General features: G+C 39.3%; 1 protein-coding gene across 1 annotated transcript in view; it reads right to left on the reverse strand.

The window, feature by feature from the left end:
• Positions 1-21,115, reverse strand: part of LOC146328144 (solute carrier family 12 member 9) — a 76,389-nt gene that overhangs the window by 32,363 nt on the left and 22,911 nt on the right. Inside the window, exons 7-8 of the mRNA XM_084717001.1 lie at positions 13,893-14,050; positions 9,159-9,241 (exon numbers count right to left, since the gene is read on the reverse strand). Coding sequence (XP_084573127.1) covers positions 9,159-9,241; positions 13,893-14,050 — 241 coding nt within the window. The remainder of the gene's footprint in view (positions 1-9,158; positions 9,242-13,892; positions 14,051-21,115) is intronic.

Raw genomic sequence — 21,115 nt, forward strand, 5'->3', positions numbered from 1 at the left:
TTTCTTATGACCTTTTCCAGCACCCACCTACTTCTCACTCCCAAAAACGCACCTCAAATATGAAGTCAAGCACGTGATTTGCATGTTCATGTGCTTTTTGAGTGAAAGTAAGAAGATGAAACATCTGATCTTATAGCAATTGAAATCATTACCTCACTGTCATCTACCTTAATATGGAAAGTGACAACTCAATCTCATGTATCAGTCTTTAATGGCTCTACTGTATGTGGATAAGTTAAAGACCCCCTCTAGATATGCATTATGACATTTAGAAGTAGTCCATTGTGAATAATAATTTGTGTCCAATATGTTTTTCCCACAAAAAAGCTCAATTACCTTGTTAGTTCTTGCCTGTACATAAATGTGTCTGGGATTTAAGGTAAGAAGACTTTCTGTCTTCAGCAGATGACTGTGAAAACTGTTCTCTTGTGTCAAACTCAGGAAAGTGTTGTAAAGCTCAAACATCCAAGTGAAGTAGCAATAAGAAAAACTTTTTTTTTTGGTGAAGGAGGACTGTAAAGAATTCTGACTCTGGCACCTCAAATTGGTAGTATCAAAGAGGATATCGAGGCAGACAGCAATGCTGTTACCCTGCTGTAGCAGAGCCCGACTAAATGTCTGTTGGTCTTTTATGATTCCAATTCTTGTATTGAATGTGCTCAGTGAATCCAAATTCTTTTTTGTAAGTAAGTAACTAAAGTAAGAAATAACTAAAACTCAATTCAAGATTCAATTTAGATCTGTAATCTCCTTCAATAAAGTTTAATGTTCACATTCTGTTGCTGCAACTTGAACATGAAATGAGAAGCTCAAAATATAAACTGTTAAAGTTCTTCCATTTTGTCATTCTTCCAGTCTGCTTCCAGTCATCCTACATGTACATTCAACAGAACACAGTGCAAAGACAAGATTTTTAATGTTCAATCTGTTTAATCTTATTCTTTTTTTGTAAATGTACACTCATTATGAATGTGATGCCTGCAACACATTCCAAAAAAAGTTGAGACAGAGTCATGGTTATCACTGTGATACACCACCTTTTCTTTTAACAAAACTCAATAAGGGTTTGGGAAGTGAGGACACTAATTTCTCTGTTTTTAAAGAAAAATTATTTCCCATTCTTGCTTGATATACGCCTTCAGGTGTTCAACAGTCCAGGGTCTCTGTTGTCGTAGTTTGTGCTTCATAATGCACCACATATGAGACACAGGTCTGGACTGCAGGCAGGCCGGTCTAGTAGTCTTGTCACAATACTGGAATTTCTCATTTCCATACAATACGTTGAAAAATATTGATATTTAATACCATTTTCCAATACCACGGGGTAAAACTGAACCGACATTGAGGGCATAAAATTTTAGATTTCTATTAAACAATGAATGTAACAAGACGTGACAACAGATTCAACCAGAGAAAATGAGATAAGTGATAAGAAGCACGATGCGTAAATGAGAAGAGGCGGGACTGCAGCAGTGTGTGTGCACACGTGTGTGTCAACTCACTTCTCGCTGACAGAAGAGAGAGCATGGAAGTACAACTGTATCACTGTACGGATACTGAGAAAAATGATTATTGAAAGCATTTCAAATATTAAGTATCAATATTTATCGATATTTTTCACAACAATACAGTCGAGTACCTGAACTCTTTTACAATGAGGCCACACTGTTGTAACACATGCAGAATGTGTAAACAAAAACTTTCAATATAATTTGAAAAATGTTATCATTAAAAATGGTAATTCCACACAGAGGTGCTTTAAGTATGCTGTTATCAAGGCCAGAGGTTTCTCACATTTTTCAAGTAAAGTATCCCCAGATAATTGGGCACTGGGTCCATTTGGGTCCCAAGTAACCTTCTGGAGATTTTCTGCTGTTAGATATTATTATCTGTCTGCACTGTGGTTGAAAGGTGACAGGAAGGACAGATTTGGCCAACATCTAGGGAGCAAGACACTGTTAAAATGAATTTGTTCTCCATTTTCCTGGGGACCAGCGTAAGAGCTCAGGTGGTCCCCAGGCTCCACTTTGGGAACCACTGATTGAGGCTAATGTTCAGTTTGAATTAAATTGCTATCTGCTGATCGGCAGCATGCAGTCAGCTACATGACAACACAGCCAAGTCGAGCTTCATTTTAAATTCTCAGTGCCTGATTTGGAGGGCAAGTCGTATATCTAATAATACTGACAGCACATGGATTCACACTCTCTCTCTGACTGAGGAGTGGTAGGTGACTTCAACTGGAGGAGTGGAATGATGAACCCATTAGAAGTACTGCTCCCTGCCACGTTCTCTCACATAACAATGTGTGAACAGGGCTGTGTGTAACGAAGGTACCACTGATGTGAAAGCCAAGATTGAAAGGAGTAAGAGCTTCTATTGTTCCATCTGCATTCCATTCTGCTATAATAACCATGATTATAGTCATATTTATAATGTAGGATGCAGCAAATATTTGAGTCAAAATATTAGAATTTACAGCTATGTTGTTGGAGTTATGCATTTTTTTGGCTACAAACACAACACTGCCATATAGTATAATCACCTCAAAAAGCTGCTTTAGTGAATTTGTGAGCTTACAGTTGCCTATTTGGACAGCAGGCAGACACAGAAAAACTGATTAATAAAATTTGGTTTAATCTAAAAACAAATTTGAGTCCTGGCTGCCTGAAAACTTTAAGTTGAATTTGAGAAGACAAGTTGAGCTAATTTTGTAACGTTTCAAAACAAACTTTTCAACTTTTTCAATTAAACTTGATATTAGCACTGTGCAGAGTTCAAGCTACTCATTAAATTAAGTTTCTTACGAACTGTCATTCAACATCATTTCAAGTCAAAAGACTTTAAGTTAAAAGAACTCATGTTTATAGGTTCTGAAGTGTTCTGACAATGATTACTAGAAATCTTAAGTATAATTAACATGATTATAATTAACAACTAAGGTTTTGGTGACCCTATTGGAGCAATATATGCCTCTCTTGGTCCACCATGATCAGACTGCATTTATGAAAACCAGACCAGCATCTGACAATGTTCGTCGCTACACTGTCTTATAGTGCTGCTAACTAATAGTAGTGATGGTGATAATAATAATGATAATAACTGTTATTCAATAATTGTTATATTTAAGTAAGTAACCAACACTGGCAGTTCCACTACTTCGGTTTCACCATGCCAGGGTTTAGAGGGTGGGGGTGGAGCGTCTTCTGCGAAAGGAAACGAGGGAATACTGTGCATTGTACTACATTTGTGAATGAATCGTTGCCTCTCCCACCAGTGACACAGACAATAAACAACTGCTCACAACAAAAATAAAACTAAGTTAATGAGAAAAGATGAGTTTATTTCACAAAATTCCTGCATGACTTTTTACAGTGTTTCAGGAACAGTTGTAGTTTCAATGAAATCATAGTTTTGTCATTGATATGCACAAATACTCTATAACCTAATCAGATATTTGTATATTTATTTACAAGGTGTAAGAGAGTTGATTGTTGAGTCTCATTCCCACACTGTCAAATACCATCATTTTTGGTTGGTGATCCAGCAGCTCAAAGTGTTGGACTCAACAATCATCCATCTTACTGACCTGTGATTGGCCAAAGTCTCCCATTACGGACTAGACTTTGTAAACCCTGAAAACAAAGCCAAGAGGAGGAACAGAAGATCGTATTTTGATTACACAAGCAAGATTCTCTTTTTTTTGTTTTTTTCAGAAAGCTCCAATATATTTGACATGAAACTAACTGATATAAAAACTCTGGAAGTAAACAAACATGAATGTTCCACATCAGCAGAAGTCCATTATTTAAAGGAATTTTATGCAGTATTGGTATTTTGATACTATTTTCATCCACAAATGGATCCGTCAACACTTTCAAGTTATAACAGTGGAAATCTTTCCCACTGTCACCTTCCACTTCTAGTGTACCACACCTTCCTGCTTTGGTGGAGGAACACAAAGTATGCATAAACATAAAATCTTTCAGGCAAAGGCCTCATTAGTTCTTCTGCGCTGAATGAAACATTTTCTGTGGCTGTTTAATCATCAAGCGTGCTTTCTTTATCTGTATGCGAGCTGCTGAGGCTTATTTCTCAGAACAAAGAGGTAGCTACAATACTGTACCTAGGAACAAACACAAAGTATAGTCTTCCTCTCCAATTAACATTGTTTTATGACTGGGCGTTGTGAAACTCCACTGGAGTTGGAGTATTTTCTTGAGCTCAAGGGCATATCATTGATATATGGGGAGGAGAGAAAGTAGCAGCTCTGTGATCACTAACTTTGTGACCACGAAGCAGAAGTAAACTGAAGGGGAGAGAGAGGATAGACGGTAATAATGGGGAATTGAGATTAATGATGTCACATTATTGACAGGCGGTCAGAAAGAGAGAGAAATGATGAACCGAGGGAGCAATGAGTATGGAGAAGGTGGGGGGGGGGGGGGGGGAGAAGAAGAGAGGAAACGATGAGATGGAAAAAAGAAAGACAGACAAGTGAAAAGGAGAAGGTGAGTAAGAGAGCATCTCTGACCTCTGGCAGTCAAAGTCAGTGGGTGTCTCTCCAGCGCTCCCCTGGGAGCTGGCTCTACTAGAGCATTAATTAGCCATTAACTCAGACACAGGCCAGCATGGACAACTGCTGTCATAGCCCACAAAGTGTGAGTGTGCACACGCATATACTAAATCTCTCCTGGATATGTTTTTGTGTGGCAATTTGAAAGACTGTTTTTACTGGAAAGCAGTGTGCATAAATTGCCATAAATTTCAGTGAAATAAGTACGCTCATGCAAACACTTTTATTAAATAAGAGGAATTGAGGGGAAGCAGCTGAACAAAGCCAATCCTCTTCCAGAAATGTCTCCAGGTTACAGGTAACACTTGGACAGCGCTTGCTCAAGTGTGTCTGGATACAGATGCAGATACAGCATGGCTTATGAAGCAATTAGTAAGACAGTAAATAAGCATTTTGTGAAATAGTTTAATCAATTAGTAATCAGGAAGTTTGAACAAACATGTTGCACTCAGCCTGCATGATCAAAGAAGTTACTGCTAATTATAATGTGTAAGTTCCAGTGACAGTAAATGTTCGGCTTGAAGGAATGCACTGTACATGGGCACCCAGTAACTGCTAGTCTATGCAGTTTGGTATCCAGGAAGTTGAATATGCTTTGAGAACATTTGTTTTCTTTGAATCGAGTCTGTAAAGTAATGTGATTTCTTTCCAAGCAGGCAAATAATGCGAATGGTTACTTTTAGACATTAAATTAGAAATAGTTCAACTGTGGCATGCCTTTAAAAAAGTGGTATTGCCGTAGCAAAACAGCCTGGGGGCAAGAAACACCTGATAGGACATGTTCCAGGCTTTCTATTGCAAAGTTATTGTGAGCGCCCCCTGTAAGTGAACACATTGTACAGTATTGCCTTCACCACTTCTTGCTCCTCGAGGAACTTGCTTGTTAGCAAACACTGAAAAAAGTGACCTGAGAGCAATTTTGGTGACGTTGTGGAAAGCAGGACTTTTTTTTCTGTAACTGATGAAGTAAGGGACATACAGTGATAATCTCCCTAATGGACAATTAGTCACACGTCCTTCATGGTCAGAGTGAGTCACTGCTCCAAGGCAGAAAGAGTTCAAGTGTCTTGGGGCTTTTGTTCATGAGTGAGGGTAACATGGAGCAGGAGATCAACACTGCTTTCAACACTGTTGAAATCACCTATACTTACCCCTGTAGGGTAAGAAGCTCTGAAATCAGAAAAGAACTGAAGCAGAATCACTGCTCCTTCATGCTGAGGGAGTATAGACATCTAATTCCTCTTGGAGATTTTCCTGAGAAGGTGATCTGAACACATCCAACAGAGAGGAGATTATGAGGCTGATTCATAAATATTTGCAAATATTGTGAGCATCGAACGCATTTGAGTTAATTCTTAAAATCAGAAGACAGTAAATTCTTAGATTGACTGTCCATTTTTTTCATCACATTAATTTGCTCCACACTGCAGCTTACTTTCACTTCACCTATCCAGCCTTATCGCCTTTGAACTTCACTTTCTTTGTTTTTCTTCTCCCCCCGTTCTTGCAGTCTGCTTATTTTCCCTTTACTTAAAAGTCTAATAAAAGAAAACCCTGGCTCATACCTTCCCCCTCCTCCTTCTTCCTTTTCAATCCTGCAGTGTGTGAGTGTTGGGAGGCGAGATTACAATCAGACTTTTGTCATCAGTGAATCATTCAAATGGCGGAGGAAGAGGCAGAGCGAAAGAGGACGAGAGAGTCAATGATCTCTGATGGCGACGGCGGCGCAGCTAACGATTTCCATCTAATTGCTCCTCCTCCACTCCTGGAGAGTGGCAAGGGATGAAGAGAAGAGGATGAGAGAGGGACAGAGAGAGAAAAAGAGAGAGAGCGTAAATAATGACAAGCCATTCAGCCTTTAACACTCACCTCTGATAATGATGGGATAGTCAGGCCTATTTGCTCTTAAGATCCTCCTCCTCTTCTTTGTCTCTCTATCCTCACCCACCTCCTCTCTGCCAATATTTTCTCCTCAGTCTAAATTGACTTCTTTCCTCCACTTAGAAGACACAATAGAAGAGAAAAAACACTACAGGAGGATTTTTTGCTCTCTTGGTCAGAGTAAGTGATAGTTTGTTCCACATAGCTGTTCTACCACTACTGTATTTCTGGCCTGTGTTTGGTCTGCCCCTGTCTGTTGTGGAAACAATCACTGCACTCCTCCCACAGCTTCTCTGGCACCACTGATTTTCACAAAACTTGGGGAAATGATGAATCTTCTTTTCATTTTCCAACTTTTAAAACTTACTCTGCCTGGTTAAAACCTTCCATTCCTATAAAATGACCCTAAATCACCTATCCAAGGCAAACCCAAAGCAAATTGAAAGCTGAACCATTTGGAGTACATGCATGGTTATGATCTCTTTTGAAAGGTAACACTCTGAAGTTTTTCCCCAGCAGTCAAAATCACTTTAAGTGCTACTGACATTGAGTAAAAGACGTTTCAACACACTTAAGTGCAAAAACATGTCTGCAAATGACCTATAGTTGAGACTTGTTAGCTGGAAAACATAATGGAACCACAGCATTTAGCCTTACCTGGTCCTAAGTTCAGTTTGATAACAATTCCACTGAAAATAGACATTTACACGTTTCTCTAAGTGCATGAGTATACACATTTACTGTACACAGCAGCTGTGTACTTTGACACCCTATCCCACTTAATGCTCTGTAGCCTTGCATTTATGAATTAGTTTGACCAGCCCAGATGGGGACTGTATCAACCATGGAGCATAACTTCTCTATTTTCATTTTCTAGTACAGAGGGAAAGTCTTCTGTTCATTAGTTCAGAAGTATATCTAAAATCAAACCACTTGAAGAATGTCATTCATGCCTTCATTTCATCCCCTCTTGATTATAGGAGCTACACTACTGACAGCACTCAGTAAAAAAATGCACTAAATCGTCTTCTGTTGGTCCCTAATGTAGCTTGTTGGATTTCAACTGGAACTATTAGCAGAGAATACATTATGCCAATTTTAGCATCACTTCACTGACTTCCTACTGCTCTCAGAATTCAGTTCAAAACTGTATTAATTGCTTGTAAGACATTAAATGGATTGGCTCTGAGCTATATTTCTGACCTATTAAATCCTCATGTAAAAGGGAACCCACTAATGTCGTCGGGAAAAGCTCCTCTCACAGCTCCAAAGTCTAAATCTGGACGAAGGGTGAGTGTAGCATGAAGAACACTTCACAATTTGCTTTGCTACTTCAGGTTTTAAAAGTAATTTTATTACTCTCTCTCATGTCCTTTATGAAAATACTTTGTAACTATGTTAAGAAAAGTGTATTGATCTGTTTTTTTTTCCAGGTAATATCAAATCGTATAAAAATCCTGAATGTGATTTGCAGAAAATTTAGTTTGGCAAGAAAAATTTTTTGGTTTGGAATCAACCGACTACACGCCCTGAAAAGGAGGCACCACACAGCTGCATGAGAAGAATATGTCGACCACTGCATCAACAAAACATTAAACACCTAACAATCAAATACATTTTCAAAGTCATATATTAAGAAGAGGAAGGATTTATTTCTAGAAGCAAACATCGGAAAAATTGCACCTTTCTCTTTTGTAAGATCTGTCTGGCGGCAAACCATAATATTACTTTTCTGGGGTAACTCAGTGAAAACTATCGAACCTAAGTGATTTCTGTGGTCCCTGTTTGGAACACAGTCAGTAAAATGAATGACTTATTTTTTTCAAACACAAATGTGCAAATTAAAGAATAGTGTAATAGGTTTGCATGGATGCAGACTGAGCACTCAGAGGAAACAAAGACATCAAACTGCCCAAACTGATCTATTTTTTCCCTGAGAGTGAATCATGTCTGTTTGAAGGAAGAATTCTCTCAAGTTTAACAGGAGGACTTTCTGATCTTCCTGCCTGAGGAAAGTTTCTATGACAAGACTTCACAATCCAAACAACAAGAGCTTGGGCTGATTTTGTTTCTGCCTCCCCGACCTTGCCATCTACTACCAGGAAATAACAAAATCTCGTTTAAAGCTTTTCCTTCTTCCTTTTGTACTGAGCTTCATTGCTCCCGTAGCTCAGCGGGAATTTCTTCAGGATTTATTGATTTTGCTGAAATATTTAAAACAAAGTCCAAAGTAAAACAAGTCCAGTGTTGTTTCTGATTTCCTGAAGATCTACAATTTTAGGCCCATTGACTGCGCAATGAAAAATGTTTGAATGCAACTGAATACTTTTTGGTTGTTTAATTTAACAGAGCAGAAAAAAAAACTGAAAAACTAGACACACATTTTTTTCTTCCTCTTTTCAACCTGGACAATGTGCTGGTACAGAAAAAATCACTGAACTAGTTTTTCTGCAAGCCAAATGTCAGGCAGGACAATAAGACTGACCTGGACTGAGGTCTTCAATGAGCCCTAGATCATTTTCTATAGCTTCAGTACTTTCAACACTATCAAATGTTAATATTGGTTTGTTTTTAAATGTGTGAAATTGAAAAAGTATCAGTAGTTCGATACTTTTGACAGCCTTACTGTAAACCACCACATTTTAGGGCATATTACTTTAATTGCTAAATCCATTATTCTGCATTTGTTTATTTCACTAACCTGCACAAGGAACCAGGAGATGAGCACCGAGGCCCAGGGGTTACCACTGTGGGATGTCCTCTTCGCTGGAGATAGTGCCTTACCTACAGGGATGGAAAGAGACCATATGTGGTCCATCACTATGGTATAGCATTAGCATTTCAACTTGAAAACAACAAACTCGCCACACTCCATGGTATTATTAGTCTGAAAAGTATGGTGAATTTTATTCTTCAACAGCAGCTTCAAAATAAAAAAAAATACCAGCATTGACCTTCAAAACCCACATCAGTGAAGCCCTGGATGCAGACGTGGACAGAAAGGTTTAATCAAAGAAAGAATGTATGTGTGCTTGGGTTCAATGGAGAATTTCCTCCACAACATTCTCCATTATATGTCAGCAGGCATTTCAAGGGTGGAAAATATTACACAGTTTTGGACACACTGTAAGTGTGGAGGAGCTGAAATAGCAGGTAGATCCTTGTTGATCAGATGTCACTCAAATAGATGGATGTTCACTTGTCAATACCTGCACAAGCTCACACTAGCACAGTTTAACTTCCTCTGTTGACACCTCCTCCTCACTACTATTCCTGACGATTTCTGACACAACTTCCCACAAGTCTCTGTGAAATATTAACATATTCACTTGGCATGCAACGTTTGCTGCCATCTCAGTGATTCAAACAAAACCAGAGTATGAAATCATAAACAGGATAGTGAAGGATTACAGTGTGGTAGAAGCACAGACTGTAAAATAAATGGTGGATGGAGATTCTGGGTCTGAAAAGTGAAGCCTTTGAATGGCCAGTAGGGGGCAACTCCACTGGTTTCAAAAAAGTCCAATCGTATGGCAAAATGAGCATACATCTCACTTGGTATATTACCTTAGTAAACACTTTTCTACAGAGTTTATGGTCTTCATTGCTAGTTTAAAGTCTCCTTCTATACAGCATGCTGTTCTTTGTAAATTATGGTCCTATTAGAGTAAAATAGACAATTAAGCAGGGTATGTTTTAGGGTGGGACTACTGTCCAGTGTAACACACAGACCTACGTAATGCAGATCAAACTACCAGAGTAGGCAGTGCTGATCAAATATTGATCAAGAGTCTGTTACTGCATTGGCTATTTTCCCCACACATTACATATATTACATAGCTGTAATATGAGAAACTTTGTGGTCAGGCTGACCGCCATTTTTTCTTGTTTAACAAATGAGCCAAAACCAAGCATCGCCAAAGTTGCAATACCACTATGTTCTTGACGGTACTGTGCATTCTCTGGTTGCAGAGAACCAAGATGGCAGTGGCCTAATCCAAACTCGAGGCTGGGTTCGCACTTGAGCAGAGGTCTGTGCGAACATTTTTTAATCCCATACCAGCTCAGTCCCGCAGGATTTATAACAATTCATGCCTGCTCCTGCAGATATGCCATCCATCTCCTACCCACTGCTGTGAAGACTTTGATTACTTCCTCTTGAAATTATACACCCCATCCCACAGGGTAAATTAAACAAATATACTGTATTCCTTTTTGATTTTTTTTTTATCTAAAGAAACGCAAAGGTCAAGTTTTACTCTGTAAATCAACTGGTTTGACACATTATGTTAACTTCTGATAACCTCTGGAATATATTTTGAGTTGAAATGAGGACTGTACATTTTGATCTATTTTTTTTTTTTATGGCACGTAAATGGTTCAGATATGATATGGCACAGTTTGGAAAACACAGCCCTCTCATACATATGTCACAGATATTTGTTAAGGGTCCTGTTCTAGCAGGATCCGGGACAAATTAAGCTCTGTTGATACTGATACCACTTACTAACTATACCAATACTTACTGATACTACTAACCAGAATTTGGTACCAAAAATAAAGACATTACATGAAAAAATGCAAGAGATTCAACAGTCATTTTATTATTATTTTTTTTTTTTTTTGCAGAAATAAGTTAAAAGGTTTCCCAAGTTATTCCATTTTGCTGCAATTATATTTTTGGCCTGTCAGCTGTTTATGTCATGTTACATACTGATAATAGTATAATTTGTCCGGGAGCTTATCAATATCTCTGTACTGATCGGTAACTGTTAAGCAGCTGTTTTCAATACCCATCCCTGACAAAAAGTGAATTAAAACACATGGTTTGTGCTCCACTTTCTCTTATAATTCACGTTGTTTCCTACAGCAACAGATACAAACCAGATTGTTGAACATCAGACCTCAGAGTGGCAGTGATAATGTTACAGTTTACAGATTGGATCAGATTTAGATGAGGGAGGGCAATTTCTAATGTTACTGACATTTAAATCAAATTTGTGTAATTAACTTCACGTCTGGGCAAGAACAGAAACAGCGAGTGAGAGAAAAAGTGTGTGGGCGGGCGAGACAGCGAGGGAGTAGAACTAAGCCGACACTTAACTTTATTTAACATCTTATATGGCTGTATGGTTTCCTGGAAGACGATTCATTTACATACAGCCTCTCAGTTTTTCATGCGTGACATTTCACCTCATGATGATGACATTTGTGTTGAATGGCATGGCAGCCAAGTACAGTAGAGGTTACATATCTACAGTGAGAGGCAGATGCAAGCTCTGAGACAAAAAAAGAGAAAAAGAAGAGGGGAGAAGAAGGGAGACTGAGGGTGGGAAAGGGGGAGGTGACAGTTGGTGGAGGGGGAATCTGAGTTTAAGACTAAATTTCACAGCTGATAAAGGACTGGAATTAAATCAGTGCGACTTTAAAGTCAAATCAATGCAGCTGAGAGGAGTCGACTGAGTGATGGAGAGCATGGAGAAAGGCGGGCAGAGGTGAAGGAGTTAGAGATTAACGAGTTATAGAGAAGAAACAAATGGAAGATGTGTGGGATGGCAGAACAAATTCTGCGTGTGTGTTGGAAAACTGATGCATCCATCACTCTATTTGCATCAGACAGTGGTCAAGGTTAAGCTGTGAGCAGCATACATGAATGACAACAACATGAACAACACACACGCTCATACACATACGGTGTGGTGACGCTAACCATTTCATCCCCCTGACAAGAACATTACACATTTATGGTTACACAGTCTTAATGAAACAGATAAATCTAAGTTAACCCTTTGGCTGTTGGTGAACAGAGACCTGAACAAGAGTCATCTGCCTGTGCTCCGTCTGAACGCTCGATGGAGGAACTTGTACTAATACAGTCATTTACCTCCCCTGACACACACACACACACACACACACACACACACATGCGCAGGGCTTCACTCACAGACAGAAACAGGCCAAATCAATTTGCAATAGACTTAACAAAGGAGCAGAGGATGGGATAAGGAAGTTGCTCACAGTCATTAATAATGACAAAGCAGCAGGCAGCACAGATTCACACCGAGAAGCAGGGAGGGAGGAAACCCCACGGATGTTGTGTTCACTTCATGTGGGAATGACTGTAGGGAGAACTTCATAGCTAACACGCGAGTTATGTTAAAACTTTCAAGAGGCATTCAGTTATACTGCTTGTTATTGATTCGTTTCTCAAAATACAGCACATATGCAATCCATATATAGAAATTGGTATTACCACTACATCATCTTAATAAATGAATCCATTTCACTGCACATGCACTGTACGAGATAAAACTACGAGTGCTAATACTTCAGGTATATATTTCCTCTTCTCTGTGGAAACAAACTAATATTGTTCATATTGTTAACCCATTGTTTAATTTCATGTGTGAAGGAATGTTCATTTAAAGGCTCTTGTGCTGCGTGCAGTTTTCAGGAGTTCTGTTAATTTTGCCTAAGATCTTTTGTTATTTATTATTTAATCATGGCACTGAGCAGCAACAGCAAATTTTTTTTTACTTTGTAGTAATTAGTAAGTTTAGTAAGGTTTAGTAAGTATTTTTTTTACTACTTTCATTTACAGTATAGAAATGATGCTGCTGAAAAAAAGTCAGAGACTGGCTTGTTTTCATAAATATGAAAATATGAGTCATGATAAAACTGTACAGTATGATTCAACTTTTTCCAAATGTCTAGTTTTAAAAGCAAACAAAAATTATAATAAATTGGAATATGGAATTGCAATACTTGTCCCAGCTGTACTGAAAAGAGGTGCAAGTGGTGAAGAATGAGAAAAGAAAATGGCAAATTATATGAAAACTGCATAACAATGTAACAACAGCCCTTGAAAGACTGCAATGCTGTTGTTACAATAGCCAATTATTCCAAAACCCCAAAAGACTGAAATATTTTCCATTGGACCAAAAGTCCATTCCTCACCGAAAACAACAACCCATTGCTCCAAAGGCCCATTGCTCAAAAACAGTAAAGTCATTTGAAATACTGTTTGGTGGATGGCCAAAAAGATAATCTATCAAGCCTATTAAGGGCAAAAGCCCAGGAGATTCAGCAACATGGCCAGCAGTCACTGAACTAACAACTGGTAGAGGCAGGGTATATAGTTTTGCAGTAACTGGCCTTTGGGGCAGTGGGTTTGGGGTTGGGATAGCAGGCTGTTGGACAAATTGGATTTTTCGTCCAAAGCCCTGAGGATATTTATGTATGCAAGATATGTATGTTCTAAGTTCTCTATTTTGTCAAACTTCAATAGAATTTTTCTGAGTTCTGATGAGACCATTTGATGATGTCATCAGAAAGAAATATTGTTAAACTTTCAATCATAGTATAAACATTCAAAATAGCCCATCTATGTCTCAGAGGACATTTATCTCCCGCAGGAAATGGCTGTGCTACTTACCGAACAAGTCATCTCTGGCCAGGGCGTAGAGGATGCGTGAGGCTCCGATGAGGTTGCTCATGGCAGCAGAGAGAGTGGAGGAATAAACCCCGATGGTGACAAACGGGTTCCAGATGTTGATGTCTCTTAGGAAACTGTAGTCCCTCTGGAGCAGCACTCTGTTAAGGTTTGGAGAATACAATGCACAACAGATTACTTTTTGGTTCTGGCCGTGACTATAAGCCAAGTACAACGAAAACCTTTCATATTTTCAGTTTATGCCAACTTTGTTTCATTTGATAGTTTTAAGTAGAAATGCATTAGGGGGAACAAGATGAGTTAAGACATGGAAACGTCTTTTGCCGAAATCAAATACGGCTTAGCCAAATGGGCAACAGAGACACATACAGTAAATAACTAATAATGAATAAACATTACCCAGTCAAGTCACTGGCAGCATTATCATCAGGTGCTATTTATTTATCACAGATAACTGCACTGGCTTGTATGTTGGCAGATATACAGAAAGAAGTTGTAAACCGTGAGGTAGCGTTAGTTCTTTATAGTTACCTCCTGCAACTTGATTGGATGCTGTCACATTGGTTCAAATACAGTGGGGAATTAAGTGTCAACTTGCTGATAATGAATAACTTTAACATTAGATTATTCAGGAAATAAAGTGATTTGTGGATTCACACTTAATAACATACTTTTACATGACATACTTTTAATCTTTGGAAGTGGGGGTATCAAGAATTTTTACATCAAAAGGCTCCAAGTAAAGTCACAATTCATCGGTGTTGAAAGTTTTAAGTCTAAAGTTTTAAATTTGTAACTGGAGTGTGATTCGAGTCCAAGCCATGTGACTCGAGTCCACACCTCTGCAACCTAGCATTGAAAATTACCACATGCAACAGCACCACACAGAAGAAACCCATCGTCTCTGTAGCCATAAACAGATAAGCTCTTCATTCTATTACGTCCATATCAGGAGATCAAAATCAAGTGCTCCGAAAAGGTTGTGTGTCATTTCAAACTCATTTGTTCTGGGGGTCCAAACGTGTCCAATGAAACAGAACAAGATTGAAGAGGAAGTGATGATTACTCTGCCAGGGAGCCTAATGATGAGATCCTGGAATAAGGGGCTCACTCCAGAGGGTGTGTGTGTATGTGTGTGCAGGAGATGCTGCACTAGACATGGAGAAAGAGAGATCAGAGAGTACAAAAACCACAGCAGGGTGAGCATGATTGCGGCCTGCCCCCCACCTCTTTTCAATACAACACAGCAAGAGAGAGGAGAATTAGAGTGCAAAGTATTTCTCTCTCTCTCCTGATCCTTCTCAGTCTCTCTTAGTGTTTCAATACACACACACGCGCGCACACACACACACACACACACACACACATCCAATCCATCTATTCCCCTCCCTCATCACCTCCATCTCCCTCATCATGATGTTTTTAAAACCCACTCAAGGTTTTTTTTTCTAGTTTTCTGTCTCAGTGCCCCTCCATACACTTTTATTTATACTTGTACCAATACCATTTTCTTTCTTTCTTTCTCTCTCTTTATTTCTCTTGTAATTAAGAGTCTCTTCACGTTTTCTTTCAGGTCCAGTGATTTTAATACTTATTATCATGGCCCTGTTAAGTATTGTTCACTCCATCCAAAGATCTGAGCACACAATTATTTCACATGGAGCCCGAGAGGCAGGCAGAGCACACAGACGCACTCACACATGCACATATATATACAGTACACATGCACACACGCACAGAGGCTTCTGCATTACCACAAATCAACTAAACAAAGGTTCTGCAGAGAAGTTAACATCACCCTCGAAATTAGGAAATGCCACCTACTTTGTTTATTTGGCATTTGTGTGTGTGAGTGTGACATGAGCACTGCAGTGAAAAGTTTATGAACCATTGCTTTAATCAGACTCTCTGACATATTCATAACACCAAAAAACTGTTCAGTGGTCTGTTACGCAGGCACATGCTTGGAGGGGAGTCTCAGTGTGTTTGCTGCACAAAAATAGGAGAATCGTGCAAAAAAAAAAAAAAAAAAGGTGCTAAGCACGATGAGAAATTAAAGTGTGTGTGTGAGAGAGAGAGGTGAGTGATGATGTGGGTCAAAACTTATAGGCTGATTATTAATTTCTCTGACGTGCAGCAGGAGCAAAATAAATCTTGAAAAGCTTGACATTTCCAAACTGGCTCTCAAAAACAAAGCCGCTGCAAACTGGGTGACAGCGATGACAAATGTTGTGTGTGTGTGGGTGTGTGTGTGTGAGAGTGAGGGGGAGGTTGTTCATGTGTTGGGTCATAATTGAATGAGCAACTATGTGTACTGTGTTTTATAATTTCTTCCAACACCGAGTATTCATTACCAGAGGAGTATTACTTATATGTGGCTCTGTGTGTGTGTGTGTGTGTGTGTGTGTGTGTGTGTGTGTGTGTGTGTGTGTGCGCGCGCACGCGTGAGTGTGGCCTGGATAGTAATTATTGATCAGATCATCCAGCTGAAATGAGCTCTGCCATCCAAATAAAGAGGAGAACAAAAGCATGAGGGAGCGAGTGACAGATTAAAGGAGCTCGTTTAGAGACGAGGAGGAAACAAAGCTAAAGGACTAAAAAGGAGCCCGCAGAGATGGTTTGGCCGATTGTTCTCACTCCTCCCAGCCCGCTCCATCCTTCAGTTCATTTGTTTACCACTTTTATTCATGCCCTCATTTGTGTATTCATGCGTATTCATCTTTTAATCCATCATTTCATGTGTTGGTGCTTCTGATAATTCACCAGCGCTTTGGTCGAACATTATGGATTAATTATCTGCAATTTTTCAAATGGGATGAAAAATGATTTGCTGACAAGAGGTGTGTGTGTGCGTGTTTAGGTATATTACACATTAGTGTAAGAATTCTTACCACAAGCAGTGTTTATTCTGACGTGATCCTAGTTGTCTCAGCTCTCAAAGAGCGAGGTCACTCCTCATCAGGACTGACATAACAGTTCAGATCATCTAGTTTAATGATCCTGAAGAAAAAGGCTTAAGAATGTCCAATAAATGCTCAAGTGGGATCATAGCTAGTTACTGAGATGACTCTGGCTTATGGCTAACATCACTGTTATGCTCATTGCACCATTATGAGGCCATTTGTGTCTCTGCAACAGAGACCTGATGGTGCTGTAAGTCAATACTATGACTCTCTGTATAATTCAAAGGTTAGCCCCTCTTATGAGTCTCTCCACCAACATTACAAGGACAGCATTTATTTTCACTGCATTTTTCTTGTGTTTGCCACTAATGTTTATAGATAACAGCTTATGAATGTTATTAATCTTTTATCTATTTATATTCTCAGCTTCCACAGTGTGTTTTAGTGTCATTGTTTTGGTTTTCAAGTCCAGCAAATTCTGCCCTCATCAACCCTTTTTCCAGCAGCAGGCAGAGGTTTCTCACTGTAACCTACCAGCTCTGCACTAAACAACAGTCCAACAAAGTTAACAACTAGTTGGTGAAGAGAGACAGACATCGAACAGCTAAAGAGCCAGCAGCTAAAAGGAGTGTGAAATATTGGATTTTCATTTGTCGGGTGGACAAAAACACCAAATTATAGCTGCGAGCAGCACATCCACGCATGCTGGGGAGTTCATCAGCTGCCGCCTTGTTACTAGACACCAACCGGTTGACACTGCTCTGAATTCTTATTGTTTTGGAACCTGCAGGGAGGAGTTCAATATCACTTCCTGCATCCTCTATGTGGTGCTTGAGAACACCCACAAACTATAAGTTCAATTCCAGTATATCATGTAAAGACCACACCATGAAAATTCCACGTATATTAAATGATGATTAGAACACAATTCTCACTTCCTACTGATGCCAGTAGGCGTTGCAGTGACTATGACTCCTAATTGAAATGTGGACATTCATATCAGTCGATATCGATAATTATTGGTCGTGTAAGTTGTGACTGATATGTTGTGCGCTCCAAAGGGTGGAAGTGGCCGAGGAGATAAAATACGTTTGTTTTTATTATATTGCAACAATATTACAAGGATGACTATTGGTGCTTTCACAAAATGTGAGATTATTTTATAAATAATCATCAGTAATGTGGATGTAATGCCTAAGTGAGTAAATGCAAATAATAGATCAGCTGGAACAGTCTGGCAAATTCTGAAAATGACATCACTTAACTGTAATGCAGCTTTTAAAACCAGGAAACAACACTTCTGACATATCATGATATAACGATACCCAAAATCTATCACGATATAGAGTGTCATATCACAATACAATATCATTATATTGCCCAGCCCTATTATTAGAGTTACAATAACTCCATGTTTCATGGTGAAACATGCAGAATGGCCGCCACTTCACAGCAACAATGTTCCATTAAAACTCAAAAGTTTAACAAGAAAGAATCATCATTGTCTTTCTTCTGAGGCTGATGGTCTCACAGCCTGAGGAAAGAAGCTGCTCTTCAGTCTGGTAGTACAGCAGCAGATACTTATGTATATCCACTGTAGGTACCAGTAGGTACCAGTGGTGTTCTGGGCAGTTTTAATGACCCACTAAAGAGTTTTTCTGTGCTTGGTTGCGCACATCTCATTGCCATTTTGTGATGTTCCCAGTCAGGATGCTCTGAATTGCTCCTGTTCAGCAGTAGGTTGTGTTCTGTGCACCACTTTGTGAGACTGTTGATTTCCTCCTGATTTGAAGTCTCATCATTTTTTGAAACTGAGCTCATGATGGTGGTGTCATTTGCATACTTCACAAAAGAGTTTTAACCATGTCTGGAGCTGTAGTCATGGGTGTAGAGTGTGAACAGGACAACACACTTTCAAACAGAGTTCCATCGTGTGTGTGTGTGTGTGTGTGTGTGTGTGTGTGTGTGTGTGTGTGTGTGTGTGTGTGTTTGTGTGTGATCACTGCAAAAGTCCAGCAGCTGTTAGTGATTAAAGAAGAGGTTCTCACTGAGTTGAGCCCCAGTTTGGACCAGGAGGACCCTGAGAGCTCACACAATAAAGAGAACCAGCGAAAACTCCTGGCTGACAACACCAAATTGCCATTTACTCCTGTATTTCTGTCCCTGTGAAAAGTGAAGGTGATGAGGAGAAACCACAGGACTGTGAAGGATCGGAACAAACACAGAACCTGGATCTACACGGTCATAACTAAATACAAATGACAAGGCCTCAGATCCCTCTGAGACTGAGGTCAGTGATGAGGATTGGCAGACACCGTTGTCAGGTTCTGGACCTAAAACTGAAGATAGTGACACTGGTCAGAGGGAGACCAGGGTGCCTGAGTAAGGTAAGTAAGGATACCTGCAAGAAATCTTTTAGCTTTTTTGGGTGTAGTAGAATGTTTGGCCAGAGAGGCAATCTGCAAACACCCATGTCCACTCTGAGGAGAGACCTGCGATGTTTGTGGGAAAAGATTTACACAGAAGGGAAATATGAAGAGACACAAGAGTCCATACAGGAGAGAAACCATTTGGTTATGGTGCTTGTGGGAAAGGTTTTACATGTCAGTGCAATCTCTGGGAACACAAGAGAGTGCACACCTGAGGGAAACTAAAAGACAAAAAAATAGACATATATTATAATAGTTCTTCATTCAGTTACATAGCGCTCAGTAGCATAGTTCCATGCCATTCATAGTTTAAATTAATAATTTAAGTTTTTATGATGTTGGAAGATAGAACATTTTTGGTCATTTCTGGACAATTTCATGTTTTACTTTGTTTGTCAATGATGTGATGTAAGTTCTATTAAATTAATGTTCTTATCAGATAATTTCCGGTGTTCTTTAGCGCCAAGTTTAGGTGGTAATGCCACTGTTATATGCATGCTTTGCTTGTTCCAACTCCCAGTTTAAGGTGCATAGGCATACACTTTTATCAGTCTTCTAATTTCTTAGTGTCCATTCAGTTTCATTCATGATGAATCAGGCAAATGCATGTCACTACAGTTTTCTGTCGAGAAAGACTGATAAATAAGCCAAACCAATAAATTATTGCAATTATTGCTTTTCGTAGATATATCAGTATCTGTGCATTTGTGTATTTGTCCAGCAGAGAGCAGTAAAGTTTATTTTAACACTAAAATGTCAGACAAACAGAGTGGAGGTTCTTCTGTCATGTTACAGGTTGATTTTGCTCTGTCATCAAGTTACTCATGTAGTTAACTTTAATTAGCCAAAGCTGCCTTCATTAGATGTCTTTCATTAAGTCTAGAGTCGAGATAACCCTTATAACATCACAATGACATCATCTGTATTATTTTTCTAAATTTCAAAAGCTCCTCCAGGGCCACACAAGACATTACACAACTGTTCTCACAAGGTAGTACTCTTCAGTAAAAATACACTGAACTTATCTGTGTAAATTCATCATCAATTATTTTAAGGCCAAGGATGGCTGTTATCAACACAATCAAACCAATACTTATCAAAGGGTTTCTGGACTTTAATGAAAGAAAATACACAGAGTGTGTCTGCTTTACAAACTGTACCTTCATCCTAACCAAAACTGAATTCAAAGTGTATGATATAAAAGTATAAAAGTAACACCTGAGCTGAAAGACATGAAAAGGTGACATTTCTATGGCCCAATTTTCCACCATGCCAGTGGGGAAAAACAAAGAACTCGTTCTGCAAGCAAAGCCACTGGCAAAATCCTCCGAGCACACTTCAAAAAGTCTGAACAGTAACAACCTGAACATGTGCATATCAATTCACAAAAGACTCATGTTACTCTTACAGGTCTGGATCTGGCCTGGTGTGCTTTGGATGAGTTCAGGCCTCTTAGAGATGACTGAATCGACTCCATAGCAACAAATGCACCAGCTAAGAACTACACTCTTTACTGCTGGGATTTAGTGTCGGTCTTTAGCCTCACTTCACCTTGACCTTGGAGGTACTTTTAGAGTGTAGCCATCGTACACAAGGGGTGAGGAAGAGGTACAGACACATAAAGAAGCATCTGAGGAAAAGGAGGCAAACAGAAAGTAAAAGGGAAGCAGAGAGGGGTTGTAAGAGCCAGAGAGAGGGAGGAAGAGGGAGAGTTAAGTGCTCTCAGGGGAGCAGACTGTGGTTAAGGATTATTAAATGGGATCAATAACTAACAAGGCCTCTGTGCGTGTGCACACACACACACTTCTCTCTCACTCCATTCTTTTCTATCCTCCCTTTCTCAGTCTCCAGCCTTCCCTTCACTCCCAGCTGT

Source organism: Lutjanus erythropterus, chromosome 4 (assembly GCF_056507025.1).
Source record: "Lutjanus erythropterus isolate fLutEry1 chromosome 4, fLutEry1.hap2, whole genome shotgun sequence".
NCBI classification, from domain to species: Eukaryota; Metazoa; Chordata; class Actinopteri; order Lutjaniformes; family Lutjanidae; genus Lutjanus; species Lutjanus erythropterus.